General features: G+C 41.5%; 4 protein-coding genes across 4 annotated transcripts in view; 2 read left to right on the forward strand and 2 right to left on the reverse strand.

The window, feature by feature from the left end:
• LOC124385130 (NACHT, LRR and PYD domains-containing protein 3-like) overlaps positions 1-10,993 on the forward strand; it is a 38,543-nt gene extending 27,550 nt beyond the window's left edge. The window contains 4 exon segments of the mRNA XM_046848274.1: positions 8,230-8,403; positions 8,777-8,950; positions 9,127-9,303; positions 10,162-10,993. Coding sequence (XP_046704230.1) covers positions 8,230-8,403; positions 8,777-8,950; positions 9,127-9,303; positions 10,162-10,168 — 532 coding nt within the window. The 3' untranslated portion in view covers positions 10,169-10,993.
• A 1,543-nt stretch (positions 10,994-12,536) lies between these two features.
• On the reverse strand, positions 12,537-15,988 carry LOC124385150. The gene is made up of 2 exons (XM_046848300.1): positions 14,744-15,988; positions 12,537-12,565 (listed from the first exon to the last, which is right to left on the reverse strand). Exon 1 carries the CDS (start codon positions 15,986-15,988, stop codon positions 14,945-14,947), a length of 1,044 nt encoding a protein of 347 aa, XP_046704256.1. The 3' UTR covers positions 12,537-12,565; positions 14,744-14,944.
• Positions 15,989-16,265: 277 nt separating this feature from the next.
• LOC124385166 (zinc finger protein 24-like) lies at positions 16,266-17,069 on the reverse strand. The gene has a single exon (XM_046848329.1). The coding sequence runs from the start codon at positions 16,625-16,627 to the stop codon at positions 16,289-16,291; it is 339 nt and encodes a 112-aa protein (XP_046704285.1). The 5' UTR covers positions 16,628-17,069; the 3' UTR covers positions 16,266-16,288.
• Positions 17,070-17,845: 776 nt separating this feature from the next.
• Positions 17,846-20,500, forward strand: LOC124385161. The gene is made up of 2 exons (XM_046848324.1): positions 17,846-19,882; positions 19,999-20,500. The coding sequence occupies exons 1-2, from the start codon at positions 19,442-19,444 to the stop codon at positions 20,176-20,178; spliced, it is 621 nt and encodes a 206-aa protein (XP_046704280.1). The 5' UTR covers positions 17,846-19,441; the 3' UTR covers positions 20,179-20,500.
• The last annotated feature ends 5,142 nt before the right edge of the window (positions 20,501-25,642 follow it).

A 25,642-nucleotide genomic window follows, 5' to 3' on the forward strand; every position in this document is an offset into this window, starting at 1 on the left:
TAACAAACACTGAAATAGACATTTAACAATCTGGAGTTTCTTCTCACTTTCATTGTGTGTGTGTGTGTGTGTGTGTGTGTTTGTGTGAGTGAGTGTGAGAGAGAGAGACTTTTGACTGTCCTTTATTTAACATCATGTTATTTAACAAATTGTAACAGGTTGACTCAACACTTAATTAAATAACTGTTTGCCCAAACGAAACTTTATTCTTGGAGAGGTTTTCCATACGACCTGCGGTGCCCGTACTGCCTTTTTGATATCAGGGAAGAATCACACAGCACACAGAAAATGTTCTTCTTCGGTTTATTGCAGGCAGCAGACACGTATATATACACACATTGGAGAGAAAGCTGACCTAAAGTTGTTTCCTGTTTAGACCAAGAGGATATACTAGCCGGAGATGTGTGAGCCAGATAAAGACTCCCTGTATACCTTACATACTAACATCGTAAATATCCTATAGACACTGAACAGACAAAGGAATGTGTGCAAAGCAGTGTGAGAACAGTCTTAACAATAACAATAACCAACTAAATAAATAAATAAATAAATCATATATGACAGTTAAAGGTATGGGTGTGTTGAGATCATTTAGTCCAGTTCTGGTACAAAGTGAAATTCTTCTTCTACTACAGAACACAGAGCGTCTCCATAACACCACACAGCCTTTAACATCTTGAGATCCCTCATTTTTTATAAAAAAATATCAATCAAAATACTTCATTTTGTAAGTCTGGAGAAGATTTTTTTTGGCACAGTCTGTATTTTGTGTTTTTGTTCTTTCTGCTAAGGTTTATTTCAATTTTAGCTTGACCAAGAATAAAATGAATCAGTTTAATCAGCACATAAACCTGTTTCTCCCGATGTACTTAAAACCAGGAATCACACACTGAAAAGTAAAATCCAAATTAAAAGACCTTAAGATATGTTTTAAAAGCACAAACAGAGACTGTAACCTGGAGAAGTGTGTAAAAGCATGAAAAACAGCATCTCCAGGAAGGGAACCTCCACACTATTTGAGATCGGGAGCGATGTCCAGCTGGGGAAAGGATTCCTCCTCTGCAGGATCGTTCTCACAGATTTTGTAGTCCTTCAGCTGAACATGTTCCTCTGCTGTTAGGGTGGACCTCCAGTGATATAGGAGCTGATTAACAACACACAAGGACCGGAGTCCCATGTTGCCATGTCCTCTCCTCATGATAGGTCTGTCTCTGCAATGTTCTGGACAGTGTGAGGGTGGTTGCACCGTAGATGTCCAGATGACTCTCGTGGACCAGGGGCTCCTCCAGCAGCCAGTGTAGTGTTCTGCAGCCCTTAAAAACAAAGTTCTGTCATGTCCCAGTCCTTCCACCATGTGCAGAAATTCACTGGCTGCCGTACTCCATACCAGATACCTGGGCCCTGTTAGGAGTCTCTGGATTAACTGTAGGCAAAAGGCTGCAGCTCTGCTGGAGAGCTGAACCAACCCCTAGCCCCCTTCTCCTTTGGGCAGATGAAGAACACTCTGTAGAATCCAAACCACCCTAGAAGAAGTTGACAAGCAGGGTCTGGATGTTCGCTAGCAGGTTTGGTGGTGGGTCCATGCATGCTAGCTTGTGCCACAGAGCCTTGACCCTTTAGGACATCTTTGGAACCAGTCACTTCCGCCTGTTCAGTCTGCCCTTGATGTGCTCTAGAGTGCCTTCCTAGTTTTTATTTAAAAACTCATTATTTCCCAGGAAGATACCCAAGTACTTTAAACCACCTTTTTTCCACACCAGGCCTCCTGGGAGTGTAGGGTCCCCACCTCCCCACTCCCCAACTAAAACTGCTTCACTCTTTCCCCAGTTTACTTTTGCTGATGATAAAAACTCAAAGTCTTTTAAAACATCAATTAAAACATTTACATCAGACTGGGAGCTCATCATTACAGCCAGGTCATCTGCGTACTGCATTGCTAGTTTAGGAAAATCAGACCAGTCTTTAAGCCCATTAGCTTGGAGACTTCCAAAATGTCACAAAGTAGGTATATGTTGTTAAAAATCGATCTGCCAGGCACACAGTACGTCTGGTCATGGTGAATGATCTGCTCCATCACCTTCATCAGTCTCGATGCTAATGCTTTTGACAGCAGCTTGCAGTCAGTGCACAGTAGTGACACCAGCACCAATTTTTCAGGTGGATCAGATCTCCACTTTTTGCAGCATGGTCAGGATGGCTCTACTGCAGTTTGATGGGCGCTGAACACCCTTCACACTGTCCTTTAGAACCTCTAGCATGTCCTGCCTTATTGTTGCCCAGAATGCATTGAACATGACAGAGAGACCATCTATGCCAGGCACCCATTCTGAAGCTCAGCCAGTGTCGGCTCCTTGTCCAACTCTCTGGCTACTGACTTTGTGAGCTTAGGCAGGTCCTTGAGAAAGCTCTCCTCCACTACCTGTGCCCCTGACCTCTTGTTGCTATACAGCTTCGAATACAAGCTGACTGTACCATGCAGTGGTTTGAGATGCCTACTGGAAAAATAAAACACTGTAAAAAAAAAAAAAAAGCCAGCTGATGCTTAAAACCATAAAAGTAATCTAATCTCACCAGGGAGAGCGTGTTGTCTATGCAGTGGGCCCACGTTTACTGTTTCTGATTCTTATTTAAATTTATCCATATGTCACAGAGATCGTGGGCCTCTACCAACTCCCACAGGCGCTGAAGGGAAGCTGCATGAGGTTCTACATGGTTCCTGTGTATATTTTCTGCTTTACAATTAAAATCACCTCCCAAAATTACACACACACACACACACACACACACACACACACACACAATGTCCTAAACGCTACAACACACACACACACACACACGTGTCCCAACCACTAACACACACTCCTCTACACTCACATACACACACACCCACACACTGTGTCCCAACCGCTACCACACACTCCTCTACACTCACACACACCGTGTCCCAACCGCTAAGACACACTCTTCTACACTCACACACCACCCACACATCGTGGTCCCAACTGCTAACACACTCCCCTACACTCGGCCTGAACACTATCCGCACTCCATGTCCAAAATGCTAACACACACTCCTCTACAAACACACACACACACACACACACACACACACACACACACACACACACAGTGTCCCAACTGCTAACACACACTTCTCTACAATCACACACACACCACCCGTACACCATGTCCTAAATGCTAACACACACTTGCAAACACACACTACCCACACACCGTGTCCCAACCACTAACACACACACACTCCTCCACACACACACAAACGCACACACACACACACACACACAGTGTCCCAAGCTAACTAACACACCTCTACACTCACACACCATGTCCCAACCACTAACACACACTCCTCTACACACACACACCATGTCCCAACCGCTAACACATATTCCTCTACACTCACACACACACCACCCAAACACTGTGTCCCAACTGCTAACACACACTCCTATACACTTACACACACACACACACACACACACACACACACACACACACACACACACACACACACACACACACACACACACCATGTCCCAACGCTAACACACACTCGTCTACACTCACACACACACACCACCCACACCGTGTCCCAACCGCTAACACACTCCTCTGCACTCTCACACACACACACACACACACACACACACACACACACACACACACACACAGTGTCCCAAGCGCTAACTAACACTCCTCTACACTCACACACTCTGTGTCCCAACCTAACACACACTCCTCTACACTCACACACACCGTGTCCCAACCGCTAACACGCACTCCTCTACACTCACACACACACACACACACACACACACACACCCACACACGTGCCCCAACCGCTCTCAGACACACACCAAACACACACTGTGTCCCAACCGCTCACACAGGCTCCTCTACACTCACACACACACCAAACACACAACGTGTCCCAACCACTAACACACACCTCCACACACACACAACACACACACACACTCTCTTCGTGTCCCAACCACTAACACACACTCCTCTACACTCACAAACACACCAAGTCCCAACCGCTAACACACACCTCTACACTCACACACACCACCCAAACACCGTGTCCCAACCCCTAACACACACTCCTATACAGTGTCCCAAGCGCTAACTAACAATCCTTTACACTCACACACCATGTCCCAACTGCTACACACACACACACACACACACATACAGTGTCCCAAGCGCAAACTAACAATCCTTTACACTCACACACCGTGTCCCAACCGCTAACACACACCTCTACACTCTCTCACACACACACACACACACACACACACACACACACACACACACACACACAGTGTCCCAACTGCTAACACACACCTCTACACTCACACTGTGTCCCAACCACTAACACACACTCCTCTACACTCACACCACCCGCACTCTGTGTCTTAACCGCTAAAACAAACTCCTCTACACTCACACGCACACACACACACACACGCAAACACACACACACACACACACAGTGTCCCAAGCGCTAACTAACACTCCTCTACACTCACACACCATGTCCCAACCGCTAACACACACTTGTCAACACTCACACAAACACACACCACCCACACCGTGTCCCAACCGCTAACACACACCTCTACACTCACACACACACACAGTGTCCCAACCGCTCACACACACTTCTCTATACTCACACACACACCACCCACACTGTGTCCCAACCGCTAACACACACCTCTACACTCTCACACACAAACACACACACACACACACACACACACACACACACACACACACACACACACAGTGTCCAATCGCTCACACACACTTCTCTATACTCACACACACACCAAACACACAATGTGTCCCAACCACTAACACACACTCCTCTACACACACACACACTGTGTCCCAACTGCTCACACACACTTCTCTACACTCACACACACCGTGTCCCAACCGCTAACATTTACATTTACATTTACATTTGCGGCATTTAGCAGACGCCCTTATCCAGAGCGACATACAAACGTGCTTTAAATCTCTAGTAATGAATAAATCTACACTGGTACGCAAGATTACAAACTCAATATAACTATAACTCGAATTCTACAAACTTGGAAAGTGCTAATTTAGGTATTTCAGGCAAAGGTAGGTCTTCAGTCGTCGCTTAAAGATAATCAGGGACTCTGCTGTACGGACATCTAGGGGAAGTTAATTCCACCACCTCGGTGCCAGAACAGAGAAGAGCCTTGAATTGTACTTACCTCTAATTCTGAGAGAAGGTGGTACCAGTCGAACAGTGCTGGAGGATCTCAGACAGCGTGGTGCAGTGTGAGATGTGATGAGGTCACTGAGGTAAGATGGTGCTGGTCCATTTTTAGCCTTGTAGGCAAGCATCAGTGTTTTGAATCTGATACGTGCAGCTACTGGAAGCCAGTGAAGGGAGCGCAGCAGTGGGGTGGTGTGGGAAAACTTGGGCTGATTGAACACAAGTCGTGCAGCTGCATTTTGGATCATTTGCAGTGGACGAATAGCGTTCAGGGGGAGACCTGCCAGCAGAGAGCTGCAGTAGTCAAGTCTTGAAATGACAAGAGACTGAACAAGCACCTGGGCAGCCTGTATGGACAGAAATGGTCTAATCCTTCGGATGTTATAGAGAAGAAATCGACAAGAACGAGCAACATTAGCGACATGTGGGAAAAAAGACTGTTCATTGTACATAGTTACCTCAAGGTTACGAGCAGTGGCTGAAGGGGAGAGCAGAGAGTCATGAAGTGTTATTTGTAGATCTTGACCTGGGGCTGAATCACCTGGGATGACCAGCAGTTCTGTTTTGCTGGGGTTGAGTTTGCTAACACATACTCCTCTACACTCACACACTCCACACACACACCTTGTCTCAAACGCTAACACACACACTCCTCTACACTCATACACACACCACACACACACACACACTGTGTCTCAAACGCTAACACTAACACACACATACACACACCAAACACACACCATGTCCCAACCACACACACACTACTCTACACTCATACACACACCAAACACACACCGTGTGCCAACCGCTAACACACACTCCTCTACACTACTACTCTACTTGCGTGTTTTTGTGTGTGTGTTTGTGTTTGAGATGTCAGTGTTCTGATTTATCATCATTTTCTCCCAGGTTGTGTGATTGTAATCTCACAGATGAAGAGGATGTTCTTGCCTGCATGAAGTTCTCGCCTGCACGCCGCGAAAAGTGCGCTTTCTCCGGTACAGAGAACCACTTTTTTGGGCATGGTGTGGGGCCAGATTGCGGGCACGGTTGTCTCCCGCCTGGATCAAAGTAATCCTCACCGCAGTCAGGAAAGTGAGAAAGGGCCAGCCACTTACATGCCTATATCATGATGCTTGCACCACCATGCTTCACTGTCTTCACTGTGTACTGTGGCTTGAATTCAGAGTTTGGGGGTCGTCTCACAAACTGTCTGTGGCCCTTGGACCCAAAAAGAACAATTTTACTCTAATCAGTCCACAAAATGTTCCTCTATTTCTCTTTAGGCCAGTTGATGTGTTCTTTGGCAAATTGTAACCTCTTCTGCACATGCCTTTTTTTAACAGAGGGACTTTATGGGATTCTTAAAAATAGATTAGCTTCACACAGACGTCTTCTAACTGTCACAGTACTTACAGGTAACTCCAGACTGTCTTTGATTATCCTGAAGCTGATCATTGGCTGAGCCTTTGCCATTCTGGTTATTCTTCGATCCATTTTGATGGTTGTCTTCCGTTTTCTTCAACGTCTCTCTGGTTTTGCTCTCCATTTTAAGGCATTGGAGATCATTATGGCTGAACAGCCTATAATTTTTTGCACCTCTTTATAGGTTTTCCCCTCTCCAATCAACTTTTTAATCAAAGTACGCTGTTCTTCTGAACGACCCATTTTCCTCAGGCTTTCAAATGCATGTTCAACAAGTGCTGGCTTTATCCTTAAATAGGGGCCACCTGATTCACACCTGTTTTTTCACAAAATTGATGACCTCAGTGATTGAATGCCACACTGCTATTTTTTTGAACACACCCATTTCAACTAATTGCCCAATTGCACAGCCTTACGAGCGTGTATATCATGAATGCTGGGTCTTGTTTGTTTTCTGAGAATCTACTGCACCTACTGGTAACTTGTTTGCCACGTAGCAATAAAAAATATACTAAAAACCTGGATTATTCTGGTTAGTCACATTGTACTGCTATTATTTTGAACAATACTGTATATGGTAGATTGGATGGCGAGTGAAGGGGGAGAGGGATCTTTTAAAGGGGACGGATTAAGAGGTAACAGGTGCAGGTGATTAGTAGGTGGGAAAAACTGAGCGACAGTGTTGAGCGTTAGAGGGGGCTGGTGCTTCTCTGACAGTGTGTGTGTGTGTGTGTTTGAGGTGGTGTGTTATTTCATAATCAGAGGTGGAAAATGTACTGAAAAATCATATTAAAATAGAAGTATTACTTTAAAAAAATGTGTGTAGTAGAGTAAAAGTATCTGCTCTCAATTCTACTCAAATTATGAGTAAAAATTCACCTTTTAAAAGAACTCAAGCAGTTTGTAGTTTTATGCTGTAAATGTTATTCCACTTTATATCCTGCAAATTAAAAAATTAAGCTTACATCAGTGTCATTCTCTTTTATAGATGTTTTTCAGTAACACAAACAGAAAAAAACATAATATTTCTAACAAACAGTTTAATTTTTGACTGCTGGCACTGACAATCCAGGCAGCTAATATTTGAAAAAGCAACCCTGCTGTAGATCTTCTCCTGTTATCTACACCCCATGATGCTTTGTGTGATCTGTGGCTGGAACTTCAATTAGGACATAAACAATCATTCGCTTCAGTGTCACTAATCATTCATTCAGAACATGTGGAATCACACACTGGAATCACACACTGACAGAACTTATAGAGCACAACATCAGCATGTCCTTCTCTTCCTTAACAGAGGAATGGGAGGATGATTTAAAAAGTGATAGCGTGTAACAGACAGTAGCATTTTTAGCTTCTTTGTTGATTCAGTTGCATGTGACAGAAAGGTGATGATCAGTGTTTGATGAATTTGTGATTTATTACTTTACTCCACTTATAATAATTTCTCTCCCAGTGTGTGTGTGTGTGTGTGTGTGTGTGTGAGATGCCAGTGTTCTGATTTATCATAATTTCTCTCCCAGGTTGTGTGAGTGTAATCTCACAGAGGAAAGTTGTAGAATTCTGTTCTCAGTTCTCAGTTCAAACTCCTCCAGTCTGAGAGAACTGGACCTGAGTGAGAATAAACTGCAGGATTCAGGAGTGAAGCTGCTCTCTGCTGGACTGGAGAATCCACACTGTACACTGGAGATACTGAGGTCAGATCATCACTTACACACTGTGTTTATGTGATTGTCATTATTATAGTATAAACCTAATCACAGTAAAACGTAGAGCAACAAATATTCAACATTTTACTATTAAAATCTTTTAAATATAAGGTATAGATTTTGTAATTAAAAATATATTCAGTGTATTTTATTCTGTAAAGCTGCTTTCTGACAAAAAAAAAAGTTGATTATTAATGGGAAAATATTTATTGTTTGTACATGTACTTTGTACTTCTCTGTGCATAAAAATGAGTCAGAGAAGCATCACTCTGTCAAAACCATTACACACTGCACTGATTTTATACCTTGTGTGTGTGTGTTTGCGATGTCAGTGTTCTGATTTATCATAATTTTCTCCAAGGCTGCATTACTGTACTCTCACAGAGGAAAGCTGTAGAATTCTGTCCTCAGTTCTCAGTTCAAACTCCTCCAGTCTGAGAGAACTGAACCTGAGTGTGAATAACCTGCAGGATTCAGGAGTGAAGCTGCTCTCTGCTGGACTGGAGAATCCACACTGTACACTGGAGATACTGAGGTCAGATCATCACTTACACACTGTAGATCCTGCATTTCTGTCATATGGCTGTTTTAGATTAATAAAATGTTGTGTGTCCTGAAGCACAATTTAAATAAAGCAGCAACAACTGCTATAGTTTTCCAGATTCATAAATTCAGTAAGTTGCTGATCTATAATTGTTGATCTCTCTACAGGCTGGAATGGTGCAGTATTACAGGTGAAGGTTGTGCTGCTCTGGTTTCAGCTCTGAGGTCAAACACCTCATCACACCTGAGAGAACTGCATCTGAACTACAATGAACCAGGAGACTCAGGAGTGAAGCTGCTCTCTGATCTACTGAAGGATCCACACTGTAAACTGGAGACACTACAGTGAGTTACTGAGTTACTGTTCATTTGTATGCAGGTTCTACATTTCTGTTCATGTTCTAGTGGAATGTGTGTATTTGGGGCTCTGCAGTATAAATCCTGTACATTGGAGCTGTTAAACACTCAAACAGCTTTAAGATTCTACACTCAGAGGATCAACACTGATTTTGTGTAGAGTGTAAATACTGATTATGATGATTGTACCGTATTTTCCGGCCTATACACCGCTATTTTTTTCCCACGTTTTGAAGTCCGCAGCTTAAACAATGAAGCAGCTAATTTATGGGTTTTTCCCGGTTTCACAAGCTTAATGCCAAAAAACTGAGCCCCATAACATTAGAACAATGAAATTGCCGAACAGGTTCGGGTGAACCAATGAAACTCTTTATATTAAATCAGATGCGCTCCCACTGAATCGGGCCGCACAACATCATAAATATAGATGAGGTTCATTTGACGTTTGACCTGCCGCTCACTCGGACTGTCAACAGGAAATGCGAATCATTCGTCAACGCTGAAAACAACCGGGCATGAAAAAATACACTTCACCTGTGTTCTGAGCTGCACGGCAAAAAGCTTCACCGATGGTGATTTTTAAACGCACGACGATGCCAAAAGAAAAACTCCTGAGAGAAATAGTTGTGAAAGGAAGGAGGAAGACAGTGAACAATGTTTTTCTTGGTAGGCTGCTGTTTAGATACAAGCCGTGTTACAGACACTGTCTTTCGTTAAAGCCTGTGTAAAGTTCATTCGTTTCAATGTAGACACCAGTGGGTGCGGCTTATATATGGGTGCGTTTAATAGTCCGGAAATTACGGTAGTAAAAATCTGATCATTTTACTCTTCTCTCCTTTATTACAGGTTCTGATCTGAGTCTCACACACAGAGGATTATGAGCAGAAACTCTTACAAAAACACAAACATGATCAACATATAATGTATTTTATTATAATTGTGATTGATATACTGTATGGAGTAAAAATATAACTGAATCAGAGTACAGACTGAGCAAAGTCTTTATACTGATACAAAAGTCTAGTTTGGTTAATTATGTAAATATTTGCAATAAATCGTTTATTTTGTACTTTTATTATTATATATATTTTATCATTATATCAGATTTGCATTCATACACAAAAAAAGTTTATATTATTCCATCAGAACTGTCTTATTATATGTATCAGTGTAACAGTGCTGTTGTATCTAAATGAATTTTAATTACAAAGCATTTGATTAGCAAGTAAAATCCACTCTTCACCCCGTACACAGCTCACATCATCATAAACAGTTAAAAGAAACCATATGGCAGTTGTGAACATTTATGTGCGTGTGTCCGAGTCAGTACGAGCACAAACTGCTGGAAAAGTTCAAACTGTCTCTGATGGAATGAAGACAGAACACAAAGTGCATCACAGCTTGCTGTGTTTGGAGCTGATTAGCTGCAGAGCAGTCAGAGGGTCCATGCAGACCCTGTACACCACCCAAAGCTCCTGTACTGGACAAATGGACAGAAACCTACAGGGGTTACCTACAAATGTACAGGGGTTTGGAATCATCTCAGTTAAGCTTCATAACATACATTACAATCAGATGAATAGTTATATAACGGTTGAAACATTAACTTTATAAATGTCCCTACTGTTAATCTGATCTGTGTGATGTTCATTAAATAAACACTCTGATCAGAAACATGGATGAACTGGTGTGTAGCTTCTTTATTTCTTTATCAATCAGATTTTTATTCTCATGTATCTGCTGCTTGTATGTTTGGTTCGACTGCCATCTAGAGAACAATAACAGGAACAACAACTAATCACTACATCTTTCCTCAGGAATAAAATAGAAACTGTATTGCATGAATAACAGAGTCTATACAACACAAAATTATCCATTTGTCACTAAACTAAAACAGTGGATCTGTTTAGTACATTTCAAATGTAACGAGGCATAAAGTCATTTACAAAGTAAGTCGATCAGGTTTCTTTATGATACGTGATGATCTTAGTGCTGGAGAGTCATTTGTTTCTGAGGAATGAACACTGTACAGGGGAATGGAAGAAGATGAAGATTGCATGCTTGGTGGTACTTTTTCTTCAGGCCGGTTTTTAATATCAACTTTTCAAAACTTTTAAATAATTTAGTCTTTAAAAAATAGTGTTGTTCATTCTTATTTAAGGCAAATGTTTACTATCAAGCTTTGGAAGTCCCAAAGAAAACATAACAATAAACATATTTGATATTATTTCAGCATCCTTTTGCATACCAGATTTCAAAAGCAAAAAAAAAATAAAAATAAAAATCACCTGTGAATAAACAATCAATATTTTATTCGATTCTTATTATGAGGGTAATATTAATCTTTGCCATGCTGTTTGTCTTTGTCTGGCAGGAAGACGGCAGTGATCAGATATTAGTAGGCCATTCCTAAACAACCAAATGCCAGACACAGATGCTCACACCTGCATAGCTGTTAGAGGTAATATTTCTAGAACACACACACATATACATATACACATTATATATACACATTATATATATATATATATATATATATATATATATATATATATATATATATATATACACATACACACACACACACACACACACACACACACACACACACACACACACACACACACCCCTTTGGTGTAGTATACCTTTACATTTTGATATGTCAAGTCAAGTCAGGTTTATTTGTATAGTGCTTTTCACAACAGACATTGTCTCAAAGCAGCTTTACACAAATCAACAGTTAAGGTGAATGGTGTAAATTTATCCCTGATGAGCAGCCGTGGTGACTGTGGCAAGGAAAAACTCCCTTAGATGTTATGAGGAAGAAACCTTGAGCGGAACCAGACTCAAAAGGGGAACCCATCCTCATCTGGGTGACATCAAGAGTTTGATCATAAATCTTTCAACAATACAGAACACTGGAGAGTGAGAACTAACATGAGCACTGGAGTATAAGATTATAAGTGATGTTCTTTCTGCAGTCTTATACAGTCTATATGGTTAGTAGCTCCTAGTTTTGTAAGCTCAGCATTTGTGATCATCACAGATCCAGCATCAGCTTCTCCATGCCAGAGCCTTTAAACACTCCAGGAGGTCCAATGTCAAACTCCACACATGTAGCGGGATCCAAATGGCACTGGTACGTCTCTAGATGATTCGGGATGTTTGCGAGTTCGGCATCTACTTCTTCAAAGGTCCGTAATCATCAAGATGGTGGGAGGTGACTGGAGCTAGCCAAACCTCAGGGTGTCTCGGGATGGGGAGAGAACAAAAGAGAAGCAATGGAGAGAAATTAGCGTAGCTGCTGTTCATGATATTAACAGCACAAGTTGATAATGTGCATGTGATCAGATGTTCTGGAGCACAAGGTTATGATGTGATGTGTGTTATGTGTAGGCTTTGCTAAAAATATATGTTTTTAATCTACACTTAAACTGGGTGAGTGTGTCTGAGCTACGAACACTGTCAGGAAGACTATTCCAGAGTTTAGGAGCTACAGTTGTGTTCAAAATTATTCAACCCCCAATGCTGTAAATGGTTTTAGGGAATTTAGTGTACATTTGTAATTGTATTCAGAATGAAATCCTACAAGGACTTCTTAAAGAACCATATGCAACTAAAATGACATCAATTAGTTTTGTAATACAGTAGTAAATGTTTCTTTTGTGAATTCTTCATTGACATAATTATTCAACCCCTTAAAGACTACCACTCTGAAGAACAGAGGTTCAATGACGTGTTTTCAAATCAGGTACTCTTCAGTACCAGGAGATATTGGATGACAATGTGATGCAGTCCGTCACAAACCTGAGGCTTGGAAGACGTTGGACCTTTCAACAGGACAATGATCCCAAGCATACCTCCAAGTCCACTAGAGCATGGTTGCAGATTAAAGGCTGGAACATTTTGAAGTGGCCATCGCAGTCACCAGACTTAAATCCGATTGAGAACCTCTGGTGGGACTTAAAGAAAGCAGTTGCAGTGCGCAAGCCTAAGAATGTGACTGAACTGGAGGCTTTTGCCCATGATGAATGGGTGAAGATACCCGTAGATCGCTGCAAGACACTTGTGTCAAGCTATGCTTCACGTTTAAAAGCTGTTATTACTGTAAAAGGATGTTGTACTAAGTACTAAGATTGAATGTCACTTGGGGGTTGAATAAAACTGATAATGATGTGAGCTCAGAAAAGACATTTGTGGTTATTTCATTATAAATGTTATGTTATATTTGTCTGACCTACATGTGCCTCTTTGATTGAATTGTAAGCAGGATGACTGAATGATCATAATCAATGTCAAACCGACCAAAACAATCAATTTCAGTGGGGGTTGAATAATTTTGAACACAACTGTATAAACAAAACGTATTTTTTTTAAATGAATAAAATAATCAGGGTGCGCCGTCTGTCGCCTTTGTCTGCGTTTAGAAACACGTCATTAAAAAGCGCTTAAACTCGGCCAATATCGACACACGGAAATAAAAAAATATATCTTTAGACAGCTTAAAGTATGTAGTTTTAGAATAAGTCGGTGAAATAAATCATGTGAAACCAAGTAAAGGTTTTAAGCACAGACTTTCCTCCTCAGGTCATTATCTGACAATGAGCTGCGACCGGACACGCCCCGCTATTCACAGGTAAATAGTTCACACGATGAGTCACACCCCCCCCGGACAGTGGCATAAAACAATGCGAATCCACTGAGATTATTACACATTCAGCTGCGTTTGAAAGATGACACGCTACACCGTGAGGAAGCTCTTTAGAATTTAACTTTTCATCCGAAGAAGATTGCGATTCTGACGAGGCGCGTTTGCATTTTGAAGAGCAAATCAACCTATCCGAGGACTTTCCAGCAAGTTGTTACGATGAGTAGGTTATTAAGTCTTACATTCTGATAATATAAAACTAATATTGTTTGTAGACATCTCTGCCTAGTTTTGTCAGCGTTGCCTTTTAATGTAACAACAAATATCCACCAATATCTGCTCATTTGTAACATTAACTGTTTGTAATTGTATGCCCTAAATATTGTTGACGTTATATAAAGTTATATTTTAGCCTCAGTTCAGTTTAGGTTAGTCACTTATAATCTTGAAAAGCTGTTATGTAGTGTTAGCTAGTAGAGATGTTCCGGAATGCTGAGGTGTAAATGCTAGCTAGCTAGCAATTACTGCCTTATGAATAACATTTTCCAATATTTGCTCAGCTGTAAATGGTGATGGTGTAAATGTCTGAGATGCATTATGGTCTATGGCCTATCAACAAACATTTATCTGTCCTATTGCCCATCATCAAATATGCCTATAGGCTATATAATGCATGCTAACAAATATATATTGCTTAAGTGTATTCATCATCCTTAAATATATTGTTTGATTATTTTTAGGAATGTGGCTGCATCACCCTTGCCTTCACTGGAAACTCACCAGGCCACGCAGGCATCGCTCTATTTTGAGTTTGACCGAGAATCATCCTGGGTCCTCCCAGTTTTTCCGGAAAAGATCCAGAGGTCCTTGGACCTGCCAACCGTACAGGAGCTCGAAAGGTGAGAAGCCAGGCGATGCTTGTGGCACCTCCCCGTAGGCGAATAGCAAGAAGGGTAGCCATTTAGCCCAGTCCCTTCCGTTTTATTGAAACGCTCCACAAGTCCATCTGTCTGCGGGTGGTATGGACTGGTCTTGATAGCGGAAGAACAGCTGAATAAGAGCATTTATGATCTTAGGGGTGGTGATGGAGCGGAGAGGAAATGCATCCGGGTACCTAGTGACGTAGTCACTGATGACAAGGATATACTGATATCCTGTACTGCTCTTTTCCAGTGGCCCTACTATTTCCATAGCGATGCGTTGGAATGGGACAGAGACCACAGGCAATGGTTGTAGAGGGGCCCTGTCTCGTCGTCGCACAGCACTGGTCTGCTGACAGGTGGGGCATGTGGTGCAGTACTTTTGTACATCCGCGTACATAGCCAGCCAGACGAATCGTGAGCTGATGCATGCGTAGGTTTTCCGCAGAGCAAAATGTCCTGCCCAGGGAACTGTATGTGCCAGATGCAACACCATGGGGCGACAACATTTCGGCACCACCAACCGGGTTACATCCGAGGCCTGCATATAGAGTATATCGTTGGTGATTACATACTGCTCCCCACACACGTCCGCTTGTTTGCCTTGCAACGCTTTCTTGTACCAAGGTTTTAGTGACTCGTCGGCGCGCTGCAGCTTCACGATGTTTACCAGTACAGTCCATCCACTCACCTCCAGTCCTTCAGTTTTAATGTCCGGCACTGGGATACCAAGTCCTTTCTCTAGCCGACGTTGGCGACGTGATTTTCTGGACCCCTTGGTCCCGCCTTGCAACAAACTGCTGTCCGTGTCAGGCAACGGCTGCAGTCCCGTCTTAACTTGGGCCCGAGTGACAACTGGACATGCTAGCTGGACGTTGGATCTTGATCGTTCTTCCTCCCAGTTCACTTGTACCAGTTCTGGTAATACCGGTATGTCACGTCCCAAAATAACATCTGCCGGTAGGGTTTCCACAACAGCCACAGTGAGTAGGTATGTCTGCCCGTTTATGGACACATTCACCTCGGTTTGGGGTACTGTTTCACCTCTCCATGCACACATTGTAGTTTTGTGTGATTTGTGAAAGACACACTGGTCACATGACATCTTTTCACCAGCGACATTGAACTCCCAGTGTCCAACAAAGCTTTCAACTCCTTCCCATTAACGGTCACTGGGACGAGTTGGGGGTTCCCCATCCAGTTTACTGTACTGTCCTCCTTTCTTGGGACATAACAAAACCCCGTCAACTTGGCTTTTCTTGCTGGGCACACGGTGGCTGTGTGTCCTGGCTGTTGACAATAGTAGCACGTGAGTTCCTGTTCTCTGGTGTCTTTGTCCCCCTTGCTGGCTTGAATGTTGCGGCGAGATTCTCCAGCTTTCCATCCACCAGGAGAACTCCTCTGGTCACCCTTTCACCAATTGAAAACGACGACCCTCCTGGTGAGCGTTCCGATACTGCTGGGCAAGTTTGGCAGCAGCTAGCCCAGTTCTCGGCTCCCGTTCCTTTACCCATATCCTGATCTCGAACGGCAGGACATGGAGAAACTGCTCCAGGATGACCATCTCACCAATTTCCTCCTTGGTGTGTAGTTCCGGTCGCCGATTATAAGTCTCTGAGGGTGTCTCTACAACCGGGGTCGTAGTTGCATGAAACCGCTGATGATAGATTTCTGGAGAAACGTTAAACTTCTCCAACAGCACCTTCTTGAGCTTGCTGTAGACCACTGCTTGGTCTTCATCCATCGCCAGGTAGGCCTCCAGCGCTTGCCCGGTCAACAGTTTAACCAGCTGGTAGCTCCATTCTTCCTTCGGCCACTTCCAGGTTCTGGCGAGCCACTTGAACCGATGCAGCTAGTTCTCTAAGTCTTCCCCTTGCTGAAAGCTCAGCAACATTTGCTCGGTTCTGAGCATTGGCTGACTAGTGGGTGTCTAGTGCAGTGACCCTCAGTGCAGTAGTACTTCTCCGGGGAGCTGGTGTAGGAAGCTCCAGTTGTGGGCTTCCCGTTGGAGTATGTTGAACCCTTGGGGACAAAGGCTGCGACTTTGGACACTTCCATGAAACAGTCAGACTTTGTTTCTGAGGGAATAAATACTGATTCTTTGACATCACAACCCTGGATTCTGCACTTAGTCTTTGCTATTTATCTGGAGTCTTTGTTTTGATATTGAATTAGTTTGTTCTTAAGCAACGAAACTGGAAGGTTTAAACGTTGTGACTCAAGCTGCTTTTTGCTTCCCCTCCCCCCACCTGTGAGCGCAGACTCCCCTCCCCCACATTACAGCGAGTGACTCCAAAACAGACACATCCACATCCAGCCAGAACAGTGGCAGACTGACAGATAGAATCAATAAAAATAAAGGTGCTGCTCAGACAGAACAAATAGAAAATGCAACATTTTTCTAAGTGTATTTGAGCATTTCAAGTACTTTTTTGTACTTTTCAAGTACTTTCAATTAACTTTTATAATAAAATTCTAATAAAATGCATGTTGCTTGCAATATAAAACGGTTTTATTTCAGGAAAATTTTGCTGATTGTAATGAGTGATAACTCTGTGTAAAATGGCTTAATTGCTGTTTAAACACCTTGTTTGTTAATGCAAAAGTCCTTGGATTGGAGAGGGCTGTTCAGAGCTAATCATTACTAGTGCGCCCTACCTTTGTAAGACCGTATTCTCCATAACAGCAGCCTTAGAAAGTGTAAGGCTTAACTGACTTAACTTACTGACCTTTTATTTTCTGGTGCACGTCCTGAGGTGTTATTCCCCCCTGTTGAGATTTTTACAGTTCTTCAGCTCAGTTCTCCTACTGCTATTGTTGTGCAAACCACCCAACACCTGTAAGGCCTAGCACATTTGCATTTGTTTACTGAGACTGAGAGAGCCTAGTGAGTTCAGGTGACCCACTAGAGCTTGAATTTAGAGCTTGAACTAGCAGAGTTGTCTGCAGCTTTACTGTTAAATTCTGCATATTCTTGCAAAGAACCCTAAGTTGTCGGAGTTCCTCCAGAATGGCTGCCTTATCTTCACGGAGTTGCCTAATCTCCTGTAATGTCATAGGCAGCTTGTCATTGCTTGGTAAACTGTGTGTCTGCCTCTAGTGTAGCCTGGAGATACAGCCAGTTTTGATCTGTTCTCCTCCAAATTCAAGCTCTCGTTGGTCTCCTGAACTCATTAGACTCTGAGGGAGATGGTGAACTACCAGTGGCCATTTGACATCGTGCAACCTTTCACTCAGCACTGACCATTCAGCAGAGTCACTCAGCACTGACCATTCAGCAGTGGTCACTTAGCAGTGGCCTTTCAGCATGCATTCTGCATCACGCAACCTACTGAACAGCAGCTAACATAAGATAGCAAGAATCACCTTATATACGATCAGTTCTATACCCAGTAAAGTTGAGTGTTCTGAATCCTGTACCATGCTTTGACTGACATGCTGGGGCAAGTACAACCCCCTGATCAGCACATACCAGATAGTGAAAATCCTAACATTTGGTCATTCCAACCGGATAGGAAACCTTCCTAACAATTGGTCTTGATTGTCCATTGTTACTGTGTATGTAAGGGAGTGTCATTGCATGACTACAGCACAGTGCTGTGCATAAAAGCAGAGCGACCCAGGCGGGAGAATCATTTCTTCTTCACATTTTTTGAGAACGCACATCAGGATGGCCTCCGTATCACTGCCACGCAGGAAGAACCTCTCCGCACAACAGGCTTTGGCCTGGCTTCAGGAAATGGACGAAGCAGACTCTGATGGAGGAGAGATTTCATTTGTCCAGCAGGCCACTGATACCTCCTCAGAAGAATCCAAAAAGGAGACGGAACAAGAACCCAACATGCCTCCACGGAAGATGCACCATGGTACTGGAAAGCCCTGTCTGAGTCAGACGGCAAAAGACGGCACTGTGTGGGTAGAGGGAGGACATTGGAATGCCCAGTGCAGTAGCAAATCAATCGTGCTTTACTGCGCAAGCTGGACCCACAGAATCTGCTAAGGTTTGTTATTGCCATAGTACATATGATATTTATATAAGCCCATTTAGAGTGAGGTTCATTTAAATTTTCCATTCTCTATTTGTTTATCTTCAGAAGCTTTCTTTGCCTGTTAGTTAGGAATGCTGCAGACCATCAGGGAGTGCACGGTCCATCAAGCCCGCAGAACAGAGCCGGACTGGTATTTGGCAATTCATGAACTGATGGCATTCATTTCAATTCTGTTTGTAAAAGCAATCATGTGTCCCGTTGGTGCCATTGTGGATTGCTGGTCAGAAAGCTTTCTGGTGCCAGTAATCAAAGAGACAATGCCCCGAGATAGATTAATTTCAATTATGCAACACCTTCGATTTGATGACAAGGACATGCAGGCAGAACGGGTGAAAAACAAATTTGCTGCAATCTCCGACATCTGGTCACGCTTCAACAAGGACTGTGCTGAGAGTTTTAATCCAGGAGAACACATGACCATATATGAACAGCTGTTCCCTACCAAGGTTTGTTGTCCATTCACATAGTATATCGCAACCAAGCCAGACAAATTTGGGATCAAGTTCTGGATGGCCACGGATTTGGAGACCAAATATGTCTGCAATGCATCTCCTTACTTGGGAAAGGACCTCAGTCGACAGAAGGGAGAGAGGCTGGCAGAGAACGTGGTCATAAATCTGATGGAGCCATTTTTGGATGATGGAAGAAATGTCATGACGGACAGTTTCTTTACTTCACTGTCACTGTCGCACAGACTGCTGCAGCGCAAAACAGCACTAATGGGCACGGTGAATAAAGACCGTCGTGAACTTCCTCAACTTGCAAAAGACACTGCACGGCCAGAGGTATTCTTCACTTCAGTGCTTAGAAGTGGCAGTGTCTCCTTGACAATTTATGCACCTAAAAAAAACAAGGCTGTGTGTGTTCCAAGTTCCATGCACCAAGACGTGAAGATCGGTGACGGCAGAAAGAGGAAACCCAACACGATAACATACTATAACCACATGAAGGTATGTGAATGTGTGTATAAATTTACACCAGTGCTACAATGTATTCTGATGTGTACTATACAGGCCTATAGAAAAATAGCACATATCCTCATGACTCTCTCTCTCTGCTTTTACAGTGTGGTGTAGATGTGTTGGACCAAATGGCGTGGATGTATTCCGTAAAAGCAGCAACACGCAGGTGGCCAGTAGCGTTTTTTAAAAATATGCTGGACCTAGCGGCGGTGAATGCCTACATTTTGCACAAGGCATGTACAGGGTGGACAGGCAAAAGAAGATTGTTTGAGTCTTCTAGCTAGGGGACTTCGTTGCCGATTTATGAAGCACAAAGGTTTGGCCTCTGAGCTATTCTGAGTAAACAAATGCAAATGTGCCAGGCCTCACAGATAATGGGTGTGTTTGCACAACAAAAGCAGGAGAACAATGGAGCTGAAGCCTGTGAAAATCTCAGCAGGGGTGCTACTAGGTGTTAGGTCCAGGGAATTTACGCAAATTTGCGTAGGTTTAGTAAACCTAGTTTAATAGTTAAAGTCATTAGGAACACACTTAAATACAGAAATATCGGTTTGGAACATAAATATTGCTTTTTTTCTCCCACTGAAGTGCCCTTCTTAGGCATCACCGTGCCACCGACATTTTGTTAATCAGAGAATTTTCTTTGTCAAAATATTTATTATGTCAAATAATTGGCGGCACAAGATTAATGTAAATATTCCAAATACATAATTTGGAATAAAATGTAAATGCGTTTTTTTCCTGGAAAATGTAGACACGTGACAATGGCGTTTGCTGGATTGGGAGCTCAGAGCCAATCCCCACTCGATGCAGCCATTATTAAAGAAAAGGTAGGATCAAGTCTTTTCTGAAAATGCAATAACTGTCTATAATTACTATCTTTACGTTAGTAAGATGTATATTTAGATTAGTGATTAAATTGTATTCCGTTTTATTCAGTTGTCACTTGTATGCCCAAAAAAAAAAAATAGTTAACTGTATGAGTAATTAAAAAATTTACTAGTTAATGAAAATAGCCAAGTAACTAGCTGAACTATATGAACTATACTCGATTATTTTATCATTTTTAAGTGTGTAAATCACAGAAGCTGACAAAAAGTATAATGAAAAATTAGATGTGAATCCAGGTCTCTGTTTTAAGTCTAATTAACGCCATAATAGTTCTGTGTGATGGGCAGGAAAGTTTTTTTTATTTAATATGACTTTTATACACAGCACATGCACTGTCATTAAATTTAATAGAACTTTATGAAATCATACGCACTAAACTAACAGAATTGGTGATTATCAAAATCATTTTTGATTTTTCTGTAATGGTTAATCCAGCAGTATGTGTAGTTCTTTTGTCCCAATAAAATAAATAAAATAAAGTTATTCATTAATTTTCTAATTTACCATTTTACAAGAAAGGCAGTAAATATTTGTAATTCTTTTTAATCAGATGCCCAATTAGTCAATAAATACAGCACTGTATGTGCTTAACAAATTTAATAGATCACCTGTCATAATAAAGAGAAAACAAATGTTTAAGGAATCAGTTTAAAAGAAAAAAAAAATGTATTGTCATTCATTGGGAAGATAAACTAAAACACCTAAATAGTCTTTATTCACACAAACAAAAAAAATACCAGCTTGCATTGTTATAGTTAAAATTAATTGTTTTGGTGAGTAGGATCAACAAAATGTTTAATTATTGTTCTTTGTTCCATTCACCGTATATTTATTTTCTTCTCTTTTTTCAAATCATTACAGAAAAGCTGATGTCAAAATGCTGCGAATCCCCCACAAAAAAGAGGAAAAAAACCTCAACAGCTCCCAAACCCACCCTAACATTCCATATACTATTTTATATTTTGTGCTTTAAAAGACAACCAGAGCAGTGTTTATGTTCATCTTTATAGTGTTTTTGTCTTTGGTTTTGTTTAAATCTGTGCAAGATATCCTTGATCATTAGTCCTAGATTAGGTTGACCCAGAACACTCAGTTCTTGTCTTGTCCTCTCTTTATACGCTTACGCTGTGAGAATACCCAAACTGTTGCCTTTTGGTATGGCTAATCCAGGTTTTGTTGCTTCTGCTAAACGAATAACATGACCAGATGTGGAGTTATCGTTAACCATTTTTATGTTCTCACAGTATGGTAATATGTATCTTGTTGCCATTAGTACTTATAGTAATTCTGCTGTATGCTTCTAGAATAACCTTTTTGTATGTTTCTGTTGACCATACCCTGAACTATTATTTTGTGGCATGTGTTACTTTGCTTGTACACACAGTGGTTCCTGTATTTCTGTTTAGGCTCATCTTTTGCAGGCTCAGCATAACCTTGTGAAGTTGTCTCTCCTAACTTTCTCTTCTGTTCACACACACACAGGCGCACGCACGCGCACACACCTGGCAGCCCACCCCCTTTCTCTCCTTCACTTTGGAAGAATATCTTCATGTGTGAGACAAACTTCGGAACTTCTCTTTGAAAGCTGACTCATGTGTTTCATTGAGACTTCCCCGTGCACGTAGGAGAGCAAAGATCGAGAGGAAAGGCTGAATTCGGGGGTATCCTGTCCAGGGGACAGAAGGCAATCCTGCCCAAGCGGCAGAGGATAAAACATTCCTTACAATGTGTTTGTTGCCAAAGCTTTCAATAATGTCTTAAGCTGAACACCTCTTTATGTGTCTTTTCTCATCTGTAACATCCACATCCAATGAATGAATGAATGAGTTTATTTGTACTTAATCAGGGACAAGGCACAGAGAACATTATTCTAAGAAAGAAGAGATGTCATGTGCCAGGTTATAGCAAAAAAAATGCTAATTTCCACCTGCAGTCCCTAGAAAGATGTTACATTTGCAAAAGGTCATGAAATACATACAGTATCATACATGGAAACATTATTTCACTCACATCAATAAAATCATTAAAACACTCTCCACTTCATAATTTAACAGAAGTTATACAAGAAAAACCTTCACTCACATCATAAAAACACTCTCCACTTCATTAATCTAGCACTCACTCACTTACTCAGTCTACTTTGTTCATATCACAGTAATTTAGTGCTTACACGTTTGCTTTGCTAATAGCCACTGTTTGGTCAGGCGTGTAAATGTGCTATAGTTTGTACATAAAATAATATCATTTGGAAGAGTGTTCCAAAGGCTTGCTGCTTTATAAAAGAACGAATGTTGACCATAAGTGGTTCTGCATCTTGGAACGCTGCACTCTCCTCTGACTGTCGACCGTGTGGCTCTATTAAGTCTATCTGAATTTAGTGTGACAAATTTTCTCAAAAGGGGGAGCAGCGATATTATAAATAATTTTAAATAAAGCAGAAATTTGGTTATGTTTAATGAGGTTCTCAAAACTCAAAATATTATATTTACTCAGTACATTACAATGATGGTACTGACGAGGCTTTTTATCATGAATTTTTATTGCCCTTTTATATAATGATTCTAGTAATTTTAAAGATGTTTTACACGCCTGAGACCAACTAGACATGCAATACAGTAGATGCGGAACAATCATAGCATTATAATAAATATTTGAGGCTTCCGTAGTTAGTAAATTTCTAATAGGTTTATAATTCATCAAATAAAATTTCAATTTATTACTAAGTTTTTTTATATGACTTTTAAAACCTAGATTCGAATCAATAATTAGACTTAAATATTTTGTTTCCTTTACATTTTTAATATTTTGCCCATTTACTTGAATATTTTGAGTTAGATGTAACTTACGTTTATTTGAGAAAAACATTGAGACCATTTTATCAAAATTTAAGGTTAGACAAGATGTCTGCAACCATTCTACAACTTTTTGCATTCCTTTTGATAATTTGTCAACCTCCAGCTCGTTTTCCCCATAAGTGAAGATCACCGTATCATCAGCATACACGATTATGTCTACGTCCAAACACACTCTAGGGAGATCATTTATATAGATGCTAAAAAGCAAGGGTCCCAAAATAGATCCCTGCGGCACTCCCATCGAGGTGGCTCTAAACGCAGATTTGATGTTATTTACTTGTGTACACTGATGTCGGTCACTCTGTACTGCACTGTAATGCATTACTAGGTGGATGTCCTGCATCATTAATAAACAAGCTTCAGTTAGTTCAGAATGCAGCAGCAAGAGTTCTCACTAGGTCAAGAAAATATGATCACATAACCCCAATCTTATCGTCCCTACATTGGCTTCCTGTTAAGTTTCGAGTAGACTACAAACTATTACTTCTCACTTATAAAGCATTAAATGGTTTGGCTCCCATGTATCTATCCAGTCTTTTAACACGCTACAATCCGCCACGCTCCCTGAGATCTCAAAACTCTGGGCTTCTAGTAGTTCCTAGAATAGCAAAGTCCACTAAAGGTGGTAGAGCATTTTCACATTTAGCTCCTAAACTCTGGAATAGTCTTCCTGACGGTGTTCGGGGCTCAGACACACTCACCCAGTTTAAGTGTAGATTAAAAACATATCTTTTTAGCAAAGCCTACACATAACATACATCACATCATAACCTTGTGCTCCAGTAGCTGAACTATATGAACTATACTCGATTATTTTATCATTTTTAAGTGTGTAAATCACAGAAGCTGACAAAAAGTATAATGAAAAATTAGATGTGAATCCAGGTCTCTGTTTTAAGTCTAATTAACGCCATAATAGTTCTGTGTGATGGGCAGGAAAGTTTTTTTTATTTAATATGACTTTTATACACAGCACATGCACTGTCACTGTCTTGTGCTCCAGAACATCTGATCACATGCACATTATCAACTTGTGCTGTTAATATCATGAACAGCAGCTACGCTAATTTCTCTCCACTGCTTCTCTTTCTCTCCCCATCCTGACACCCCTTGAGGTTTGGCCAGCTCCAGTCACCTCCCACCATCTTGATGATTACGGACCTTTGAAGAAGTAGATGCCGAACTCACAAACATCCCGAACCATCTAGAGACGTACTAGTGCCATTTGGATCCCGCTACATGTGTGGAGTTTTGACATTGGACCTCCTGGAGGCTCTGGCATGGAGAAGCTGATGCTGGATCTGTGATGATCACAAATGCTGAGCTTATAAAATTAGGAGCTACTAACCATATAGACTGTATAAGACTGCAGAAAGAACATCACTTATAATCTTATACTCCAATAATCATGTTAGTTCTCACTCTCCAGTGTTCTGTATTGTTGAAAGATTTATGATCAAACTCTTGATGTCACCCAGATGAGGATGGGTTCCCTTTTGAGTCTGGTTCCTCTCAAGATTTCTTCCTCATAACATCTAAGGGAGTTTTTCCTTGCCACAGTCGCCACGGCTGCTCATCAGGGACAAATTCACACCATTCACCTTAACTGTTGATTTGTGTAAAGCTGCTTTGAGACAATGTCTGTTGTGAAAAGCGCTATACAAATAAACCTGACTTGACTTGACTCAAATAAGATCTTATCCAGTTTTGGGTGTGCTCAGAGAGACTATATTGATTTAATTTACTATAGAGTATCTGGTGATTAACAGTATCAAAATCTTTACGCAGATCAAGGAAGACCGCTCCCACCAGTCTTCCTGATCCACATATGCCCTGATAGTTTCAAGAGGTAGCAACATGCAAAGTTTGTAGAGTATTTACGCCTGAAGCCAAATTGCATTGAATTTAAGAGAGCTTGTGATTCAAAGTGGATGGTGAGTTGCTCCGCCACCTCTTTTCAAATACTATTGACACAGCTGGGAGAATACTTATTGGATGGTAA

Source organism: Silurus meridionalis, chromosome 4, assembly GCF_014805685.1.
Source record: "Silurus meridionalis isolate SWU-2019-XX chromosome 4, ASM1480568v1, whole genome shotgun sequence".
NCBI lineage: Eukaryota > Metazoa > Chordata > Actinopteri > Siluriformes > Siluridae > Silurus > Silurus meridionalis.